The sequence below is a fragment of the Lutjanus erythropterus genome, chromosome 19, assembly GCF_056507025.1.
Source record: "Lutjanus erythropterus isolate fLutEry1 chromosome 19, fLutEry1.hap2, whole genome shotgun sequence".
NCBI classification, from domain to species: domain Eukaryota; kingdom Metazoa; phylum Chordata; class Actinopteri; order Lutjaniformes; family Lutjanidae; genus Lutjanus; species Lutjanus erythropterus.
The window spans coordinates 3594262-3615483 of NC_139335.1; the positions used below are offsets into that span (position 1 = coordinate 3594262).

The 21222-nt window shown below is 40.7% G+C and overlaps 2 protein-coding genes across 2 annotated transcripts; one reads left to right on the plus strand and one right to left on the minus strand.

Moving 5' to 3' along the window:
• Positions 1-209: 209 nt before the first annotated feature.
• Positions 210-9994, plus strand: LOC146309082 (ras-related protein Rab-35). The gene is made up of 7 exons (XM_084743654.1): positions 210-373; positions 1125-2072; positions 6287-6337; positions 7594-7717; positions 7827-7951; positions 8753-8877; positions 9220-9994. Exons 2-7 carry the CDS (start codon positions 2018-2020, stop codon positions 9367-9369), a joined length of 630 nt encoding a protein of 209 aa, XP_084599780.1. The 5' UTR covers positions 210-373; positions 1125-2017; the 3' UTR covers positions 9370-9994.
• A 3039-nt stretch (positions 9995-13033) lies between these two features.
• anapc2 (anaphase promoting complex subunit 2) lies at positions 13034-20116 on the minus strand. The gene is made up of 14 exons (XM_084743653.1): positions 19744-20116; positions 18647-18896; positions 18224-18545; positions 17833-17965; positions 17528-17744; positions 16998-17117; positions 16758-16875; positions 16415-16593; positions 16192-16333; positions 15810-15885; positions 15395-15598; positions 14460-14592; positions 13979-14220; positions 13034-13650 (listed from the first exon to the last, which is right to left on the minus strand). Exons 1-14 carry the CDS (start codon positions 19840-19842, stop codon positions 13441-13443), a joined length of 2445 nt encoding a protein of 814 aa, XP_084599779.1. The 5' UTR covers positions 19843-20116; the 3' UTR covers positions 13034-13440.
• Between the last annotated feature and the right edge of the window lie 1106 nt (positions 20117-21222).

The following is a 21222-nucleotide window of genomic DNA, read 5'->3' on the forward strand; positions in this document are numbered from 1 at the left end:
TTTTGCATTTCAAGAATAAAGTCGAAATACATAAAGGATTCCACGTTCCGCAGCGAGTCAGCTGTGTGTTTTTTAAGTACTATTGATAATACAATTTATTTTGCAGTCATAAAAGGCGTCTCAAAAATCTCCCCTCTGCAATAGCCCCGGCGTGCAGCGGTTGCGCTTTAAAAGGTTTTTTCCCACATGACGTGAAGGCAGCATCAGATGATGAGAGTGGGTCATCAGCTGCAGACAGTCAGGTGTGGTCGGCGGGGAGACATTCCGACCGGAGCGGTGATCCGTTGGATTCCACCGGGACTAAAACAACATCTACCGCGGATCTGTAAACATGACACACCGACAGAGCACCGACTACACCGAAACGACCAAAGTAAGTGTTTTATAAACGGCTGGTTCAAAGTTTCTCTAAGGAGTGAGAAGTTTTCTGACGTCTTGGTGTCGACAGCAAGTCAGTGGCAGGCCAGGGTCAGGCCCGGAGACCGTCGCTCCAGACTGGATAACAAATCTGGAAGTCTGGCAGAAACACATGAAGTTTGCGTGACTCAAACAAAGCCGAATTGAATGGCGATAAATATAAATCTCAACAATATTTGGAATTATATTCTACAAGATGTCTTACCTTTGCTTATAAGCAAAGAATCATTCAATTTCAAGTTTTTAAAGCGGAGATTCGCGTTCCCCACTTTACACGCAGAAGATAACGTATTGGGGCTAGTTTAGCTCGCATTTACTATCTTCAAAGGCAGCGGTAGCCTTTCCTGTTTTCATGGAAAACTGTCCCAACGCTAGCAAGCCGAGCTCCACTGTTTTACTTCCCTATTTAGTTTAGTGTCAGTCAGGAAAGGGCAATGCCAGCTATTAAATAACTGTCAGGGAGCTTGTGTTGTTGCTACTTAGCTAACTCAGCTAACACTTAAGTTATAGGATGGGGGTGGATAAAGCAGGATGAGGAAGTTATATTTAGTGACTCAGCTGTTTTAGGAGCATGGAGGGAGGTAAGGAGGGGCACACACTGTATACAGCAATTAAAAAATCCACTGACAGTCACTTTGGTGAGCTGCCTGAATTATGTGATTTCATCTAACCTCTTACTTTGTTGTTTTCCCTCTTTCTTTGTCCAGCACCTTTTAAGCCTGGGCTGAAGAAGCAAGAAGCGAGAGCCCTCCTCATGTAATGAAACAGGGAACGGTTGACTTTTTACCCAACCGCTGGAGGAACTGACAAGAAATCAAGGGATCAGCTTAAAAGAAACTCAGCACATGTAACCACTACTGAACTGCAGTGAGAAAGAGGAACATCTCAGTTTCTCACTTCTTAGTTTTTGTTTTTTTTTAAAGGGATGGAGTTAATGAGCAAGTGGTGGAGGAGTTCAGGTCACTAACTGGCAGTAACTGGATTTATGATCAGATGTCAGCTCACCCGTCTGTTTCGCTGTCGGAGCAATAACCACAAAATGCCAAATCCCTCTGTCGTGGAGCCTTAAATGTGTGACTATCAGCGTTTGGACCCCCGTGAAGAGGTTGCATTCATAGTGGGACTGCATGTCCACACTGCACTGACAGAACTGTGAATTTAAAACTCAATGAGTGAATGTAAGAAATCTGTGAGTTGCCAGGAGTTGGAAATCCCCTGCAGGAGTGTCACTGGGTTGAACTGGAACTAAGGTGGAACCATGCGATCACTCTCAGCTGCCCGTCAAGCGTGAATCATAAATGCAGAGCTCTTCAGAAACGGTTAATTTTCTGCTGGCTCTGCTGTGGTGTCACTTCGAAACCAAAGAAAATGATGTGAACATCTGAACAGAATCTCAAGGATTAAACCCAAACTAAAAGTTCAACTGGAAATGTCCTCCTATTGGAGTGGGAATGCCTCTGATTTTTGGACAAACTCTTGTGCTACTCTGAGCTCGTAGCATTGGGAGGTGGAAGAAACACACAAACACTGGGGAGATAAGGAATATCGCCTCTTCCTATGAAACTGATTATACTCGGAAATTCAGTAAGAGGCCATCCAGATGGCGGGGAAAGACTACAATCATCTCTTTAAGCTGCTCATCATTGGAGACTCCAGTTAGTGCATTTTGATTCATTTAAGTTTAATCTGAAGTAGGGTTGCAAATTTCAAGCACTTTCCTTAATCGATCATCGGTAGGATCAATCAATTGATTAATCGTTACTAGAAAACATAAAACAATAGCAAATGCATCTTTTCCTCAATCAAAGCTTTATTTCCACAGCAACATATTATATATTGTCTGACAGGATTACATATATTATAAAACATGTAACATGTAAACATTCAGGATTTTAAAAAATTCTGATATCAATATATCAACCAATATTCCTTATACAGAATATAATATAAAGAATATACAAAATATAGAATATATAAATAAACGCATTTTTTGCAACACTTTTGATAATTTAATGATAACTTTTATTGTCCAAAATTATATCAGGGCACTGAAACTTTCACTGTTATTTTTTAAAAATGATAAATAAATATAAATAAAAAACCCAATTGGGCCAAAATATGTGTATATTAAATCAAAATTAAGAAAATTGATCATATATACACAAAATGTTGTCTTTGAAGCTAACAAACAAAAACAACCTGTATTGTGTTCTTTAAAAAAAAAATGTCAACCCTTGTCTCAATTAAACAATTAGTTATTTGGTCCATAAGATGTCAGATAATTGTGAAAAATGTCCACAACCCAAAGATATTAAGTTTACTATGATGGAGGATTAAAGAAATTAGAAAATATTATAATTTGAGGATCTGAAATCAGACAATATTTTGGAAAATTGGAAAGAATGACTTCTCAGCTATTTTCACACAAAGTCATCCAGCGGCCTGGATTGGACACTTGTGTGGGCTGGATCTGGCCTGTGGGCCATATGTTTGACACCCCTGAAGTAAGGAATAGTGTACAATGAGCAGATCCTTACTGCGAAATAAACCCTAACATTCCTGAATGACCCTGAAGGAGTGCATTTTACAATAATACTTGAAATAACATTATGGAGAACATGAGCAAACATGTATATGTGGACTTGTGATGTCATGATGAGATGATCCAGGGGCCGTATTCACAAAGCTTCCCAGTAAAAAGAGTTCTACGAATTGTGATGTTTTCTAGGAATTGACCCTTGACGTTAAGAGTAGATCCCGGTAAAGATAAAAATTACTCACAAAGCATCTCGGCCATTTGGAGAGCTCCAAAGGTGGAAAACTGTTAGGAGGAGTGAGGAGGACAGTGTCACAAAGTGTTTTACAGAAGAAAATGAAACCAGCGAGGGAGATAAATCTCCCACCTGACGCAATAATGCTTGAAATGAAAATGATCACAATTGTGATTCAGTTTATTTCATTTCCACTGGATGTCCACACCCTGCAGGCCCACAAAATGTTATTCATGGACATAGCAGGCTTTCGCCATCTATATGAAAAACAAAAACTACCAGCAGGGTAAATAAACTTAAGTAAATCAATGTGACAACTATCAGGATGTAAAATGGCTGCGATGAAAATAAGCCTGTGGTTTCAAATATTTTGTAGACTATTTATAAAGTCCGGCTTACAATTTATTCAAGAGAGATTTTCCGAAATAGGGAAAATCTAAGAGTGCATTTTTTTTTTTTCTAATTTCGATCAACCAATCACATTCTTTAAAAGCATGAGTCAGACTGAGAAACAGGGTCAACCACACCTCCTCTTTAAGATAAAAGTTTCTGTTCCGTCTGTGCTCACAGTTGTTCTGCAAGATTTCTTTAATCACTACTAAGCTAGGACTGCTGGCTAGAAGGTTTAAGGCAAAGTCAGGAGCTCTCTGGGCTCCCAGGGCTCCTGTTTGTGAAGTTTTCTGAGGGTCATCTGACGTTCTGGTGATGAAACAAACACCTATATATTCTACATCAGATCTGACACTGTATCATTCAAATAGCATGTATCAGTGAAAGCTTCCTACAAAAAGGATCCGCTTCCTGCTAATTTGCAAATTTGAGTATAATATATCCTGTCTGATATGATTTTTTATAATGAATGTTGATATAGAAAGTAAGCAGTTAATAAGACTTCCAAACAAATTTCAGCGAGGAAACAGGATCTTGTCACTGGACAAGCAGACAAGTCTGAATTTTATCTTTACGATTTTGTTTTCTGTCACAAATTAGCCAGTTTTTCAGAATATATAACAGCTGGGTTGTGTTTTTTTTGGGAAACGGTGAAGATGCTGAACACACACCCTGTTTGGACAGATGTGAAACCACCCACTGGTTCCCTGTCTAAACAAAACAGTAAACTGCTTCAAATTTCTTCAGTCACATGTTTGTGTCAAGCAGGTTTCAAACTGCAGAAACGCTGGAATAGTGGAACAAGCCTCTGAACTTTGGTATCAGGTGTTGTTACAACTGTTGGATCAGTTCTGACAATTCTTATCTAATTCTGGCTCACATTCCTGTAATTTTAGCACGAAAAGTCACAGAACGTCTTAATTCGATATGTTGGCTGTTTTCCACCTGTTTTTCCAAGAGTTGGATGTTGTATTTTTGTTCTGGTTTTGCTACTGTGATTGGAAACGTAAAAAAAAATCTGTCTGTAGACGTACAGAAAATGCAGAGTCATGTTAGTTGACCTTGTGCTCTGCAGCAAATTATTTTTGTGCGGTGATCAGATGTCTTTGTGTCGCTGATGTCGACTGTGAATCAGAGACACATCTGAGCACTTGGGATCTCAGTAGCTCCAAAATTCACCTCTGAAGAGAAAGTTTCAGGCGGACTTGTTTTGTTCTTTTCTACAGATTTATAGGTTTCATGTATTAACTGTTGTCATCACTCACCCCTGTCCTTGGCTTTGTTTTGCTTTGCACAGAAAGTCTCAAGTCTTTGCACTCAAGTCCCAAGTCTTAAACTTTAGTCTTCAGTCCTACATTAGTCATAACGCACTCTTCACCAAATGTAATGCGGTTTTTAAAACCTTGACTTGCCGTTCTTCGTACAACTTTAGATGTTGAATGAAGTTGGAAGTTGTTGCGTTTCTGTCTTTAGTTTTTGCACACTGCAGTTTAGTTTTTGTACATGACTTAAATTGTCAATTGGTATATTTTTTTCCAACTGAACCTCAGTGGCACAATCTTGGTTCTTGATGGTTCTTTTGATTGGATGCTCTCGGATTGGTTCAAACAAAGTAGATCTGGGGAATTAAGCATTGCCTTGCTGACAATGAACAGTGTTAATGCTGTAGAGTCGGATATCAACCGTATAGACCAGTAGATATATGTGTGACAGGCCAATATCAGCCAACCAATTGAGGAAATGAAGGGAAATGAACTGATTCATGGATTCATATGTTTCAAATAACAGACATCTTAATCTTTGGCCATGGGCAGCGTTTCATTTACCCAGAAGGTGAATTTCCAGTGATATTATCAGGGTTTTACATTCCTTTTAGTGAATGTTTCCTTAAAGATTGTTTCCTGAAATAGTTCTTGAACAGTTCTTAGTTTCAATGAGGGAGGAGTTCTTTCGTTGGTGGGCAAGCAGGCGAGGGTTACAGGTTTCACTTTCTGATAAAGGTTGCCAAAACCTTTGTCTGTGCTCCGGTTTAACTGGGCCTGTCTTGTCTTGTTTTTACAAACCATTTAAATGATTTTGCGTTATTTATTATATATTGCTCAAAAATGCTTTGACTTGTCAGGTAGACTGTTGTTGCTTCTGGGACTCCTTAGTAATGTGGACCACATGATCGAGATTGTGATAAATCATGATATTTTATCCTGCAGTGTAATTTTGATCGGTCTGTATGTTTATACACAGAGCTGTCATCTTTGCCTGAAGACATCCAAGCAGTTTTTGGCAGTAAAGTAAATGCAAGAATTCTGCAGTTTCAGACTTGTATTTTCCTCTTCAGTTACACAGGCATTGCATTTGATTGAAATTAATATCTTGTAGTGACATATAACATATTTTGATAGTCTGTTAGTTGAGTGTTTTTCAGGATTCTCCTCTCTTTTTAATCACACAGTTCCAGCTCCTTTATATCCAGTCTGAGTTCAACCTTTGCCTTTGTTTTTTTTTGCTTTGTTTCACTTTTGGTATCCTGCCCCCCCCCCCGCGTGTCTGTTACAACATTACTGCAAAGAGGGTTGTCATTCAGGATGAGAGACGGTCTTGTCTTTGTTACAGTAAACCGTACAGGCTTGTCTGTTCTTGACTGGTCACATTCATTTCCTCAAAGTGAGTTACATGCTTATCTTGTCCCTCTGATCTGTTTTCTCTCTCAGATGTGGGGAAAAGCAGCCTTCTGCTCCGCTTTGCAGACAACTCCTTCTCTGGTGAGTTCATACAGTTTGCAGGAAGTCCAATGGCAGCAAATGCCTCAGTACTGGTGCTTATATTTATAAAAAAAAAAAAAAACAGACAAAAGTTTGGAGTGACACACCACTTAAAGGTAGAGAAGTAAAAGCATTTTATCAAATCATCTTATCATCTTCAGAGTTAGGCAGAGCTGTCCTAACCTGTCAGGAGCTCCTCAGGGAGGCAACATTTTCCAGACATTTTGGGAGAACCTTTGACATTGAACGACAGAAATCGTCCTCAAACATATTGACTGGATTAAATATCCAACATGGAGTCCCTTCATCCACAAAGCTTTGGACATTTGGCAGAAAAAAATGCAAGTCTTGAGTTTTCCATTTAAAGAAGAAATATGTAATATATTTACTGTAGTAGATGTTTATGACAGTTTATTATGCAAAATGTTAATGGAGTCTGGCAGGCAGTCACCGAGCTGCAACTCCAGAGTGTGTATTTCAGAGCAGTGGGCTTTTGTTTTCATGGTAACGGTCTTAACTTTACATTGACAGACAACTGACGGTTATAAACAGCTGATCAACTAACAGAGTAAGACTCATCCTCACTTCTGTACTTCTCGAGTTTTGGGAGGAGATGCTGGGATAAACAACGCGCTTCAACCTTAGACTGTATATTAAATAGGATTTCAACCTATTTAACACACTATTTGTACTGCAGTTTGCACTTTTGGACACGCAGTTGTTACATATTGCTCCTTTAAAAGTCTTTCACACCACGCAGCTGCTGTCAGTTATTTAGTTTGCTCCACTTGAAGGTGGCTACAGAGAGGTGGGTGCAACTAAACAAACAGTAGAGTAGAAGTAAGTCTGTCGATCAGTCTGTACACACTCAGACAGTCCTGACAAGATAGATAAGTACAAACATCTGTGTGGACGGAGCCGAGATGAGATTTTTCCAGATTAATCAGGAATTCTGGGTTTTCCGACCTGATAATGTGATCCACGTGAATCATATAGATCTGTAAAAAAGATATTTTATGGTGGTGCTATAGCTTTTCTGTTCTCTCCTCTGTGTGTTTGACCAAGGGCGGGGCTCTGCTACACACACGCACACACACACACGTGGAAAAAGTACACACATTCTTTACTCAAGGAGAAGTTCTGATTTAAGTTCTTTAGTGAAGCTTGTCTGTGCTGTCTGTGTCATAATGAATGGATAGAACACAGTACAGGGTGTCTGTTATTCAGATTTTTGACGGCCCTCTGGTCTCCTGCAGGCAGCTACATCACAACCATCGGTGTCGACTTCAAGATCCGAACAGTGGAAATCGATGGAGAGCGGGTTAAGCTGCAGATCTGGGACACAGCGGGGCAGGAGAGATTCAGAACCATCACATCAACGTAATCCTCTCCGCACCAACACTGGTTTCATGTTCAGGAATTTTCCTCACTTTCATTTTGTAGCCTGGTGATGTATCACTCACCTCACTCTGTGTCGTTCTTTGTCCAGGTACTACAGGAACACCCACGGTGTCATTATTGTTTATGATGTGACAAACCCAGAGTCGTTCGTAAATGTTAAGAGGTGGTTAAATGAAATCTCCCAGAACTGTGACAGCGTCTGCAAGATCCTGGGTGAGTCAGCTGTGTTACTGTGAGTTTAAAGCTATAATCTGCAACAGTATAATCTCATAAAATAATATATGTGATTGTGGCTCTATCTGCAGAGACCCTTCCCTCTTCCCTTATTTCCTTATTTTTTCTTGTTGTTTTGCTGTGCTCGGGACGTTTCACCAACCCTGAACGTTGGTATTAAACGTTCTGATGCATTTATGAATAGTCCACCTTTAAAATAATTGTAATTTCATGTTATCTGCATTGTGGAGTGCAGTTAAACAGTCAGACCAAGACTGTACAAAAACTAAGCCAAAATATTTCAGATACAAGTGCTGCCATCTGGCACTGATGACAGTATCGAGGTCTCACCCAATTAAAACCAAACTAATCAGAAAAATGAACAGTTGGATTTTTGCAGCCACTTCCAATTGAGGAGAAAAAAAAATCTGTATTGATATTATTGGCTGATATTCTTTATATACAGTCAGTGGCTACAGACTGTTTTTTGTAGTTATAGTAGTATAAAAAATAAAGTTCCTGAGGAAAAGGGTTGGTGCTGATGAAAATGGCTTAATTTGTTCTGTAAAGTCTACACTGTGCGGATAAAAGTGACTCTTTGGAGTGGAGGTCAGTGGCACCAAAGCATTTGCTCACCCAGACTGTGGCTACACACTGAATATTTATTAACGGCATAAATTTACATTTGGTTTCAGTCTTTTTGTGCAAGTTGATGAGGATAATAAAAGGTTGACATTGTGCCAGCATCCACCCCTGTCTTGAAAGTAAAAGAAAAATTGTTTCTCCCGTTCTTTCTGTCAGTGGGAAACAAAAATGACGACCCAGCGAGGAAACAGGTGGATACCCAGGATGCAATGCGTTTTGGGGAGTCGGTGGGAGTCCGGGTGTTTGAGACCAGCGCCAAAGAGAACATTAATGTAGAGGAGGTAACTTTAATTTTATTGTATTCGACATTTCTTATAGGCCTTCTGTTGTCCTGGTCATGTTACTGATGTTCATTAGTAGTTGTAGATTTTCCTTCTGTAAAATTTGATTATTCTTATTACTTATTAATGTTGTGACGGTGTTTGATTGTGTGTGTATAGAAAACTGAGAAAATGCCCGTCACATTTTCAGAAGCTGTCATGTTCAGATTGCTTGTTTTGTGCAACCAACAGTCAAAGCCCCAAAATTTTCACTTTATGCTTATTTTTATTTTGTTTTATTTACATCATAATGACTTAGAGACTTAAGACTCAGAGTGGTTGTTTGTCTGTTGCTTCGTTCAGATGTTCATGGCCTTCACTCACATGGTGCTGCGGGCCAAGAAGCAGAGCCAGAACAGGGCCGAGAGGGAACGAGAGCGGGAGAAGGACACCGTCAACATCAACGCCCAGAGAGACCGAGACCGCAGGAAGAGAGGGAAGAAGTGCTGCTGAGACCCACACGGACCACGAAGCCACTCATCGCTTACACAAAGAGCATTCAAACAAGATTGGGAAACCTGTGCCTTTTGGAGATAAGTGTTCTTTGTTTCAAACTGCAGACGTGAATGTTTGAAACGTGTTCTTGATTTACTGCACCAGGTTACAAACCAACAGGCTACAGGTCAGTCTGCTCAACTGTTGGCTGTGAATGTAACTGAGGCAGAGGGATTTACAGTCTGTCAGCACTGACTGCATGTAGCAGCCTGGAGGTTACATGACTTAAAGGATCATTCTGGTGTTTTTGAATTTTTAGCCTACTTACTACAAATCACATTTAAAGCATTCTGCAGTTTAGAAGTTAGTTGGTTCTTCCAAGACACCTCTGTCTTTGATTCAATATGACTTTCAATTCTAAGGTCACGATTCAATTTGATTTTTTGATTCAAACATTTTTTATTTTGCTGCCATTGTTAGACTATTGAGTTTTGATTTGTAAAGATTAACAGATCATTGGTTTATGCCCTGACATCTGTCATTTACATTGTCAAATTCTTTAAAAATATAATCTCTATGTTAAGTGTCACATAACGGTCAGTAAGCCACAATATTGACATTGTGACACCCACCCAAGTGAATATTCATTCTTCCCAGTGGCTTTTCATTAGTGTCAACACTGAGTTAAAATTTCCAGCGAAACAGAAGAAATCTATCTGGCAGTCGGCCACGAAAGTTAGAGCACATTCTCATACACTTCTGATTTAATGAGTTCATAACCCAATTGCCATCTCCAAGATTCTAACAATGGCTGAATTATTAGTGTGTTTGTTATAGGACTGCAACTAACAATGCTTTTCATAATCTATTAATCTGCTGATTATTTTCTTCATTAATCAATTTGTCTACAAAACATGACAGTTTCCAACAAGTCGATCTTGTTTCATTTGACCAACAGCTCAAAACCCAAAATCATTTGGGTCATGAAATGTCACAACATAGTTGCCACAGATTGCTGTGAAATCTGAACAGTTTCACAACTTTTCATTTCCTGCTGAACTTAAAAGTACTGGGCAGACGTCATGAAATTACTGAGCCTGTTCAGCAACAAATAAATTGTTTTTTAACGGCGTGATCTTGAGATCACAAGTAAATTATATTGTTATCTCAAGAAAACATAAATTCTTATTGTTTATCACAGATGAGGAGTGCCATGCCTGCATGTATGCATATATGGTGTTTCGACATCTGTAGCAACTGATTTAAGCTGAAATTGACAAATGAATGAATACCCATTACTGTTCATGCATTAGACTATACTTAAGTCAAGGTTTAAAGCTGAAATTGTGTATGCAAGGGTCCAGGTGAGATAGTTTTCTGGTGTACATGAAGGCTGTGTGCAGATATCCACGTACCACCAGTTTGTTGTGACCGTGTGGACTTGTCTGGCCACGATCCTACAACAAACTATGGAATAGAATCTCTGCATGTTTGGGGGGCGTCCTTCAAGCGAGCTCCAGAAAGAAATATAAACAGAACCACTATGCATCTGTATTTTCCGTTTATTCAGGACTCAGCACAAGTCTCAGAAATTCCATTGTGTCTTTCTGTCAGAGATAACTAGTCTGGCTGCAACTTCAAAAGCAAGTGCACTTAAGTGATCATTTCTTCATTATCTTGAGAAATCAGCCTTTTGTTTTGCAAGGTAATGAAATTATTTACTTGTGATCTTGAAATAACTGCATGAAAAAAGTTATTGCAAGCATGGCCGCTCTCAGCTCCTGTGCTACAGGATGAATCTCAAGATGACCGTTTCTTTGGTGCCACCCTAAAGACAAATGTCACGTTGCAGCTAAGAGTGAAAAAATGATCTGTTTTCCTCTTGGTACTTTCCTGAATACTGCAGCTTTTAGGCCTCGCTCTTGTAGAAATTAGTTTTTCCTCCCAATCAAGCCACCAGTTTGATCTCAGACATGACATCTGGCTTAAGACAATCCGTCAGAGAACGGTATGCAAAGGTGAAAAGAGTCTGCGGGTTTATTTTAATATTGTAGCGCTACGAACAGAAAACTACATGTTAGATTGATCAAATAATTCATGAATCAAAAACGCAACAATCTGTATGGAAATACGGCTGTTAGATAGGAAGCGTGATTGTGGTGAATTAGAGTTACAGAAACACTGGTATGGTCCTTTAACTTTCCTCTAGTGAACCACTGTTATGTGCCGATGTTTTCATTTATTTGTATTTTCTTAACAGTAAGAGTTTTACCACTGAAAGGGAACTGTTTGCATTTGTTACTAAACTGTAATGATGACACATTAACAGGTGTGATGAGTGCAGTCCAACGTCTGTTTGCCTTATTTCAGTCCAAATGAGGCCAGTAATCCAAGACTACAGTCAGTGTGTGTAACCTCGACACAGTACAAACCCAAAATGTTCATGTTGTTGTTGTTTTTTTTTTATGTAAATCTCTGTTGCCTAGCAAATGTGTCCAAATCCAAATAAAGCAATAAATCCAGAGTTATTGTTTGTATCACAAAATATTTACTCACACAGGCCAAGGAAACTAAAAAAGGAGGAGGGGTCATTTCATCACAATAAAATATTCTGCAGACTTTAGTGTCGGTTCTGTTGAAGTTCGTGGGAGAAAAAATGTCAGTCATGCTGTTTGGAGACCAACAGCAAACAAATGAATTTGCACATTGGAAAATTTAATCAGCATGTTATTCTCTGAAGTGTCTTCTTTATTTTTTATTTTTGCTTTAATTCTTTAATTTGGTCGCACAAAATAGATTATTTTGGGTTTTAATGTGCTTCTCCTGTTGGATTCAGAAGAGCTGACACCAAAGTCTGGCACCAAGCAGAATGTCCCTTCCTTATTTTTGTCTTTGATACCGGCCAGTTCCTCAGGTGGAACGATAATTAACGTAAAATTTAAAGGTTTACTGATAAACACTTATGAAAAAGGGTTCGTACAAATGGTGCCTTCAAAATGGGGTCACTCTTGTCATATTAAGTGAAAATTTCAAGCCAGCAAAAGTCTTCCAAGTTTGTTAAATGCTAAATTTTAAGCATTATGTCCTCAAGGTTAGGAATATGCTTGAATTTGAACTATTCAGGATGCACTGAGTGAGCTTAAACCACTGAAAGCCTTTTTCTTCACTCTTGCACCATATAATCAAATTGCTGTCAGCAGAATTTAAAATAAAGTTGTTTGTTTGAACAATTATTTGCTGTACGAAGTTAGTTTAGTCACTGTCACTGTTACACTTGACAAAATCAAAACATTTCATAATGCATGACTTAATGGATAAAGTCACACTTAATAGATCATCAGTTAAAGAATGTCCAGACATTAATTGACATGCAATCAAGTTAGCTGGATTTCACTTATATAAATATCTTATGTAACTATTTAAGTTTATTATGTAAAGTTTTATGTAACTGTAATGCAGCTACTTTGGTTGCATATCAACTAAGTGAATTAAAATTCCTTAACTGGTGATCTATTACATGTTAACTGACCACAAAGTCACACTCAGTAGGAATTCTGCATTAATTCATATAGTAAATCATCACGAGTCATGCATTAGTTAAGCATTATTTCAGTGTATGGTTTGTATCCTTATTATTAAGTGTTACCAACCTACTTTGAGTTCAGACACACACACACACAAGGCATTTAAGAGCTTTTATAAATATAATACATTGGTATCATACATCAGTGTTCAACACCAATAATCTTCACAACAACTTAATTTCCAGCTGCAGCATCGACGCCGTCTGCACTGGTGTCTAAGAGAGTGGAGGTGCTTTTATTTTGAAAATCACAACCTTTAGCGGAATAGATGTTATACTGCATTCATATCAGAGGAAAATCCAGTTTGACCATAGTGATGGATTACCCTGAAACTGAAGAACGTCTTTCAGCTATTCATACTTGTCTCCGAATTCTTGCAAAAAACAAACCAATATTATAATTTACTGATAGCTGAAATGAGCTGAAACAGTATTTTCCCACAGCTCGTGAATGCAGCAGTTTCTCCTGCTTGTTTTGCTCTCTTGCTCCTCCTCCTCCTCCTCTGTCAGTTGGATTTGGGGAGTCTGTAGACGCCTGCGGAGTGCATCAGCTGATGCTCCCTGACCTTCCTCTGCAGGAAGGCCTCCAGCTCGTTGACATCCATCTCCGTGACGACGGGTCCCGTGGCGACGAACATCCGGAGCATAGAGTGGATGCGGTCCAGCGTCATGCTGTCCAGGTTTGTCAGCATGGCCTGGATGTAGGCCCAGAACAACTGCAGAGACAGAGAACAGACACTTTCAGATGCTTCTTCAGGTGGTCACTGTTCATCTTGTTTACTGTGTTGCATGTATGAGGGTGTGTGTGTGTGTGTGTGTGTGTGTGTGTGTGCAGAGCTGGGAAGTAATTAACTACAAGTACTTTGTTACTGTAACTTAAGAAGATTTTTCAGGTATCTGCACTTTACTTGAGTATTTTTTACTTTTACTCCCTACATTTGCACACAAATATCTGTACTTTCTACTCCTTACATTTTAAAAACAGACTTGTTACTTAAGTTTTAAAGCATTTGAGAGGAATTATTGATTGTGTATGGTGGTGACCTGCAGCTTCTCCTCCCTCTGCTCAGACTGGGTGGTGGTGTTGGAGTCTCTCTCCTCGTCGCTGTCGATCAGCATCACGCCCCGCTCCATCTTCTCTTTGGAGGAGCCCGTCTCCACCACGTAGTAGCGCCCTCCCGCCTCCTCCCTCAGCACGCCGTGCTGCTGCCACAGAGCCAGCTTCCTGTGCACTAGCTCCTTCGGGGCACCCAGCTTCACGCTCAGCTCCTCCAGAGTCCAAGAGTCTGATGGATGACAAATTAGGCAGCCGGTCAGGTCACTGTAGGAATCTTTTAGCCAGAAAATTTTGCTCCCACTCATTTTTCAAGCCTTTAAAGAAACAGTACATTACTTAGAAAAAAAAACAAACTAGCTCTTTAAGATGGCAAATAAGATAATTTTCCAAAATGTTAAGCTGCAACATCTCTGTTTTTTTTTTTATTGTGTTACAGACATGAAATCATTTTGAACTGAAAGATGGTACTTTTTTCCTGGAAGTGCAGGATGATGGCAGCGTGGATGGGAGAGACCGTGAGGTTAGTGAGGACGCGGTCCTCCAGCTCCACGTCCAGAGTGACTGAGCCCAGGTGAGGCTTCCAGCTCAGCGTCCTCATGGCCTGAAACACAGACAACAAACTGCTGTTACCATCTGCTCACACACAGCGGTTCACTCACACCTATTAAAGGCAGGGTACATTTACACAGACAGAAAACTGCTGCTGCGTGTGGCATTTCTGCACCGTCTAAAATATGGAAAAATAAATAACCTAGAGGTTGTTTTTCTAGTCAGAAAAGTAATATAATCATGAGCTTATGTTACTTTTCTGACTAGAAAAACAACCTCTAGGTTAGTAGACAAGCAACTGTACCTACGAATAAAAGGAGAAATAGTTAATTTTCAGGAGTGGTGTGTTCAAGGGCAGTAATAAAACAATGAAGCACTGCGTTGTCTCAAAATCTAATCCTGATTCTGAACGATCAGCAAACATGGAGACTGAAAATGACACGATGTGTACACTAACAAGTTGCATTTTAAAACTTGCTGTTCAGCAGTGAACTCTGAAACCTCAGCTGTCTTACTGTCCTTGAATGCACCAACAATAAAGTTTTTTAAAAGAGCCCCTGCTGTAAAAAGCTGAATTTGCGTGTGATGATTATACTTATGGCAAAGAAATAAAGGTGACAACACTTATTATTATTATAATAATGATGATGATAATGATTATTTTCATTATCAATTTAATCCGTTTTGGGTTTCTCAAAACCCAAAATGATATTCTCTAAGTCTTATTTTGTCCACAACCCAAAGAGGACTAAAGAAACCACAAAGTATTAACATTTAAGAAGCAAAGTCAGAGAATTTGAATTAAAATAACCAAACAACCAGCAACTTCCTGTGAAGCAGCAGGTGAAACCCACCTTGAGTTTCTCGTAGCGGTGCGTGTAGGCCTCCATGGCCTGGCAGACGACGGGCGGGAGCTCCAGCTTCTCCTCCTTCAGCGGAGGCCAGAACTCAGAGGACAGGATGATGGACGACAGGGAGAGCGGCGGCTGCTCCTCCTCGCTCAGCCTCGATTCCTCCTCACGGATGTTGCTGTTGATCCTCCGAGAGTCCGCCATGTCCTGGACAGGAAGAAAAGAATGTTTTATCAGGGCGGCGGTCAGCGACCTGCAGCGCCAGAGCGCCTCTCCAGTCAAGGCATCATACTGCAATAGAGTTTCAACTGTTGATGATAGATTTTCATGTTTTAATATCAGTGCATCAGGGTGATGTTGACACGCTTCACTGTGGACTCACTACAGGGACTAAAGTGTTGTGTCAGACAGTGTTTACCTTCAGCATGACCTCGCAGTAATGCATGTGAGACTCCCCAAACCTGAGCTTCAGCAGCTCCACGTTACGAATCTCCCTGCAAACACGCAACACGGGACAAAACTGTACTATGAACCTCAGACGATGACACTTTGGACACAACATGTGTCACTGCAATCATAAACAAAATACTTCACCAAACCTGCTAAAATCATCCAAAATCCAAAAGTCAACTGATGACAGAAGACACTGAGTTCCTGTAATCAACCATTTCCAACTTAGTAAGAAAGGAAAACCTTTATGCTGCTTTTTGCTTGTTTTGTACATATATGTGCACATCCTGGGATAGCAGTACATACTAAGGTATTTATGTACTTAATTCAAAGTATGTGTTCAGTTGTACCTGGCTGTGTTGTAGTTGAGCTGGTGCAGCAGTCTGTCAGCGAGCACGGCTCTGTATTCGTCTATGAAGATGTCCTTACTGCCGTAGATGCTGACCAGCAGGCTGATGATGTCTGACGAGCGACGTTTTGAGCCCATCTTATCTGAAAGGAGCACTCAACTCTTAGTAACGTCCTAACGATTACCAGAAACAATATAAAATAACACATGATGCGTTTACTGACCAGGGACGGCGTCGGTCGGGTCTGGCGTCCAGTCCTCTGGGTCGTTGCCTTCTTCATCACTGTCCTGCATCTCCAGAGTCACCGGGTCTCCTCTGGACAGCTCGGAGGCCAAGTCTGTGCAGCCCTCAGCGTCTCCGGTCAGACCGGCTACGATCTGTCTCACCGTGTCCTCCCGAGTCCTAAAACACACCACAGAAGGTTTAACAAAACTCTAGTAATGATTAGAAAAGCTTCCTTTTTGATCTGTTTGGTTTTGTCGACTCAACTGTCAAGTTTTATGCCACATATTTTTTTTTTTTAACTCTGTCTGTCCATATATGTACACAAGTAAAATCTGACTCACCTGAGGTACTTGCGGATTGGTTGGCAGGCGACCTGCAGGATGACCATGGACGGGTCCAGCTCTCTGAGGGCCTTGATGGCCGAGATGTAAACCGTGAGTATGTCTGATGTGTGAACTCCTGAGGATGGACGGTGCAACAAACACAGGATCATTTAAACCCTGTTCAGAACAGCTACTTGTTCTGCTGTGTTATTATTAAACAGATACTGGACTGAATGCGACCTCCGGCCACTGACTGACCTGGATGCAGCAGACGGCTCTCAAAAGCAGATTTAAGTGACGTGAGGAGCTGCTGTCTCTGGTTGGTTCTTTCCAGACAAAACTTCAGATCTTCAATTGCAGCTTTGGATTCTGGGAAATCTGAAACATGAAAATCTCTCATTTGTTAATTAATAATATAGCAGTATATTATTTATCCAATATTTTTAAATATGCTAAATAATTGAACATATACATGGCCAACCAATCAGTAGTTAAATAAACAGAAGTATTGCTCAATATCAGTCAATTAGAGCTGCAACTAGTGTTTATTTTCATTGATTAATCAATTAATAAATCTCTTTACAGTCTTATCATATCTACGTCTGTCTGCTCAACATGTTTGGACCTATTTTCCCAAGTCTTTCCTGTAATAGCTATTTTCATTATCAATTCACCTGTCGATCATTTTCTCCACTAATCGATTAGTTGTTTGGTCCGTAGAATGGTGAAAAATATTGATCAGTGTTTCCCAAAGTCCAAGATGACGTCCTCTAACCACAAAATCTCACCTCTGATAATACTGAAGAGCTCCTCGATCCTCATGTTGACGTAGATCCTGCAGAAGAACTGGTGCATGTGGCATCTCCACTGCTTCAGGACGGAGCTGGCAGGCTGGCCCACCTGGGTGATGGGAGTACTGGGAACACTGGGAGCAGGTACCAGACCGTCTCTGTCCGCCTCGCTTGCAAACACTTTGCTCAGCCAGCCCAGCACCAGCTCCAGCCACTGCTCACACCAAACACAAAACATTTAAAATGAAGGTACGAGCTAACAGACAATCCTGATCAGGAGAGACAGACGTCTGATGCTTTACCTCCTGAAACTCCAGCAGGAAAGAGCGCTCGTACTCGCCCCTGCAGTGCTGCTCCATTCGCTGCTCGATGAGCTTGTGGAGGATAGAGGTGACGGCCTCGGAGCTGACCCATTCCAGCAGCTGCAGTTTGGAACTAAAACCAGATTTAAAAAATAAAATTCTCATATGAAGCACATTAACCCACACAAGTTGATAGTGGTGAGTTTAAGAATAATCTGTTGGTTGGTTCGTGATAATCAGTTCTGCTTATGATCCTTTTTGCTCTCTTTTGAAGCCCAAAAAAACCCGGATTTGATTGTTTTGTTTGTATTTAATAAAGGTTTTGTTCACTGGAAACAGAAATGGTTGGCGCTGTTATCTGTTCATAAATTATCATCCTCAGTCTACTCACAGTATGTGGCTCAGCTCCTGCAGTTGCTCCAGGGCCTCCTGACACCAGCACTGCTGCGTCGGGACCCCGCAGCCCCGACAGAAGCCTCCCTCGGGGCCGTCTGGAACCTCGGCCCCGTCCTCGGCCTCCCCCTCCTGGTTCATATAGACAGAGAATGTCCTGCTGTAAAACTCCAGCACTCGCTCCTGGAGGACAGGGGACGGAGAGAAGAGGAGGAGGGCCCTGATGATGGTAAAGGCCCGCTCCTGGAGACCCCCAGGCCCTGGACCACAGAGACTCCCATGGCCCTGGTCCTGCCATGTTCCCAGCCTCTCCAAACCACCTAAGAGGAGGATGATGATGATGATGATGATGATGAGGGTGTTACAAACAAATAAATCAGTAATAAGAACTTATCCACTCATGATTTTTTTTTCTACTTGCCCAGGAAAGGTTCCAGTCGGCCTAACAGAGTCCGAAAGGCGGTGAGGAGAACCCAGGCCCTGCCTCGCTCCTCAAGCTCGTTCTCTGGCTCTTTGAGTCCGGACCAGAACTCAGGAACCACTGAAGAGGACAGACGCATCTGCAGGGTCTCCAGCAGCCAGCCGCCCAGCAGCCGGCCCAGACCCTGACTGCACAGCAGGGCCAGTGAGTCTGAGAGGCTCTGCTCCGTCACTGAGGAGTCAGGAGACATCTGAAAATGGACCAGGAATAAATAATACTATATGTATTTTTATGACATCCATGTCTCATCCAACTTAAATGTCTTCAAGAAGAAGTCCAGCTGCCAACAATAAACCCTTCACAAAGATAGGTCTCCATCCGTTGGTGAGTAACATGTCATTAACCCAGACATGTTGGGGAAGAGCAGATTTTGCATATTATTCATGTCAACTCGGGCATTATACGTATATATCCACATTAAATGTATGCTGAATCCACCCTTCGAGTGGGATTTCTGCTTTTTAGCATCAATACTATCCTGATCTGCACTGGCCCCTGGAGATGACAGGACAGATAAGGATGGGAAGTGGTTGGCTGTGGGGATCAACAGGAACCCCACAACAGGCTCAACTGACCTGATCTCAGTGAAAAACTGAATGACACCACGTCAAAGACATTTCATACGCAGGGATGGAGCCACCTCAAAGGAGTTGACAGAGCTGACTGTCAATGGTCTTGCAGTGCAGCATTGCACACGGTCAACTTTGCAAGTGGAGACTGAACAACTTCTTACACTGATTTTAGGACCGTGGACAGTAGCAAACAGCTAGTAAAATGAAGCACAGACAGACAGACAAAAAGAGCAATAGGAAGACAAACAAAGGCCAAAACAAGGTTACACGTGTGCCGAATTAAACCGAATACCACGACTAACAAATGAATTATTCTAGGTCAGGCTCTGCCAGCTCTGAACCACCGCTACAAGCAAGAAAACATTAAATCGTTAAATATTTGAACGGAATTCGGCAACTTCGGTTCACTCCATGTTGGCTTCTGTGGCACTGGGCAACATGAGTCCAGTGATAAAGCCCACTCACCAAAGCTGCAGTGACGGTTTCCCAAGCATCGGCGACCCCCAGCTGTGGTGCCGATCCCGAAATTTCGGCTGATTCCGATTCCATCACAGTTTCCTCCATTTTCTTGGACTTTTTTTCCCCCCACAAGCTACGAACTAGCTACTGTGAGTAAAACATTTAAACTTCGGATTGTTTCGTCCTCTTCTAACGTCGTGTATGTCTATGTACAAGCACGCATTATGTCCAAGGTGTGCTTTGTTAATGTCCAAAAGCATCAACTGCTCATACTAATAAAATACTTTCTGTTATAAATTTTAAATAACATAACATGGTTATTTATCGCGGGTTCACGTTCTTCTTCGTCGTCTTCTTCTTCCAATTTGGTTTCCGGCAAACTGTATGCCAAGACGCTCAACACTGCCCTCAACAGTTCTCAAGAAGTACTAGTGTAGTTTGTTTTATTTTGAAGGATTACCGGACGTATTGAGTAGGGTATCGTGTCTGTATTAACACTGGTACACTTGACAGCTGACCCGAGTCTATTTGAGTGCGGATAGAATCAAGTGTCTACTGCCCCCAGTGGTCACATTCAGGAAGTGCACTCTAATTGTCATGAGTGTGATTATATATATATATAATATAGCAATATTTGTAATACTTGTTGTGATAATGAGTTATTTTAATAGCATTTATTTATTTATTACTGTTAAGCAGACATGATCGCAAAATGTGTCAAATGTGCACCACCTATGATCATGAGAACATCTGCCCTCTACTGGCCACGTTGAGTAACTACAAAATTACGATTTTTGGCCACCAGAGGGCAATGAATATTAAGCACTCTTTAGTAGCAGTATAATAATATTTTTTATTACTTCATTATTCATTAATCCCTGTATTACAAAGTAGTATCATACTACTTGTTACTTGTGATATATTTGTCCTGCTTTATACTGTATGTGAGTGACATGATACTTATTGATGCCTGAATTTATCTAGACTTATGAGTGTTCACTGCCATCCAGTGGTTATAGTCCGGAACTGCAACGCTACGTTAAAATCAGTGGTTAGCAAACAGTGTTAGCAACATAATCTTTATTAAAATGCAGAATTGATTAAAAAAAATAAAATAAAATAGCAACATGACTTTTTCATTTATACAAATATTTGTATTAATCTTATTAGTAATAAATTACCGAACTTGTACCTGAACAGACATGATAGCAATTTGTGGTGTGACTATTCTGCCCTCTGATGGCCACAGCGAGGAACTGCAACGACACTACACCAGCATCAAACCAGACATATTAAGTGTAGTAGTAGTGTTTCCGGTCAATACACAAAATAAAACTTTTACAACTTGTTGTAGTTACAAATTATGACCAGAAGGTGGCAGCATATGCTTATGACCGCATCCGTGTACACCAGGATTTCCCATGTTTTTCCATTTAAATTGGAATTGTGTTACGTTCAGATGCATTGATCACTTAAGAAATAATA

Excerpts from the sequence above, each read along its gene's own strand:
- LOC146309082 (XM_084743654.1), top strand. The coding sequence starts at position 2,018 with ATGGCGGGGAAAGACTACAATCATCTCTTTAAGCTGCTCATCATTGGA. Across the intron at positions 2,073-6,286 it reads GCTCATCATTGGAGACTCCA|ATGTGGGGAAAAGCAGCCTT; the intron begins GTTAGTGCATTT and ends TTTCTCTCTCAG. Across the intron at positions 7,952-8,752 it reads CAGCGTCTGCAAGATCCTGG|TGGGAAACAAAAATGACGAC; the intron begins GTGAGTCAGCTG and ends TCTTTCTGTCAG.
- anapc2 (XM_084743653.1), bottom strand. The coding sequence starts at position 19,842 with ATGGAGGAAACTGTGATGGAATCGGAATCAGCCGAAATTTCGGGATCG. Across the intron at positions 17,966-18,223 it reads CAGGAGCTGAGCCACATACT|TTCCAAACTGCAGCTGCTGG; the intron begins GTGAGTAGACTG and ends ATCTGGTTTTAG. Across the intron at positions 15,886-16,191 it reads CTCAACTACAACACAGCCAG|GGAGATTCGTAACGTGGAGC; the intron begins GTACAACTGAAC and ends GCGTGTTTGCAG.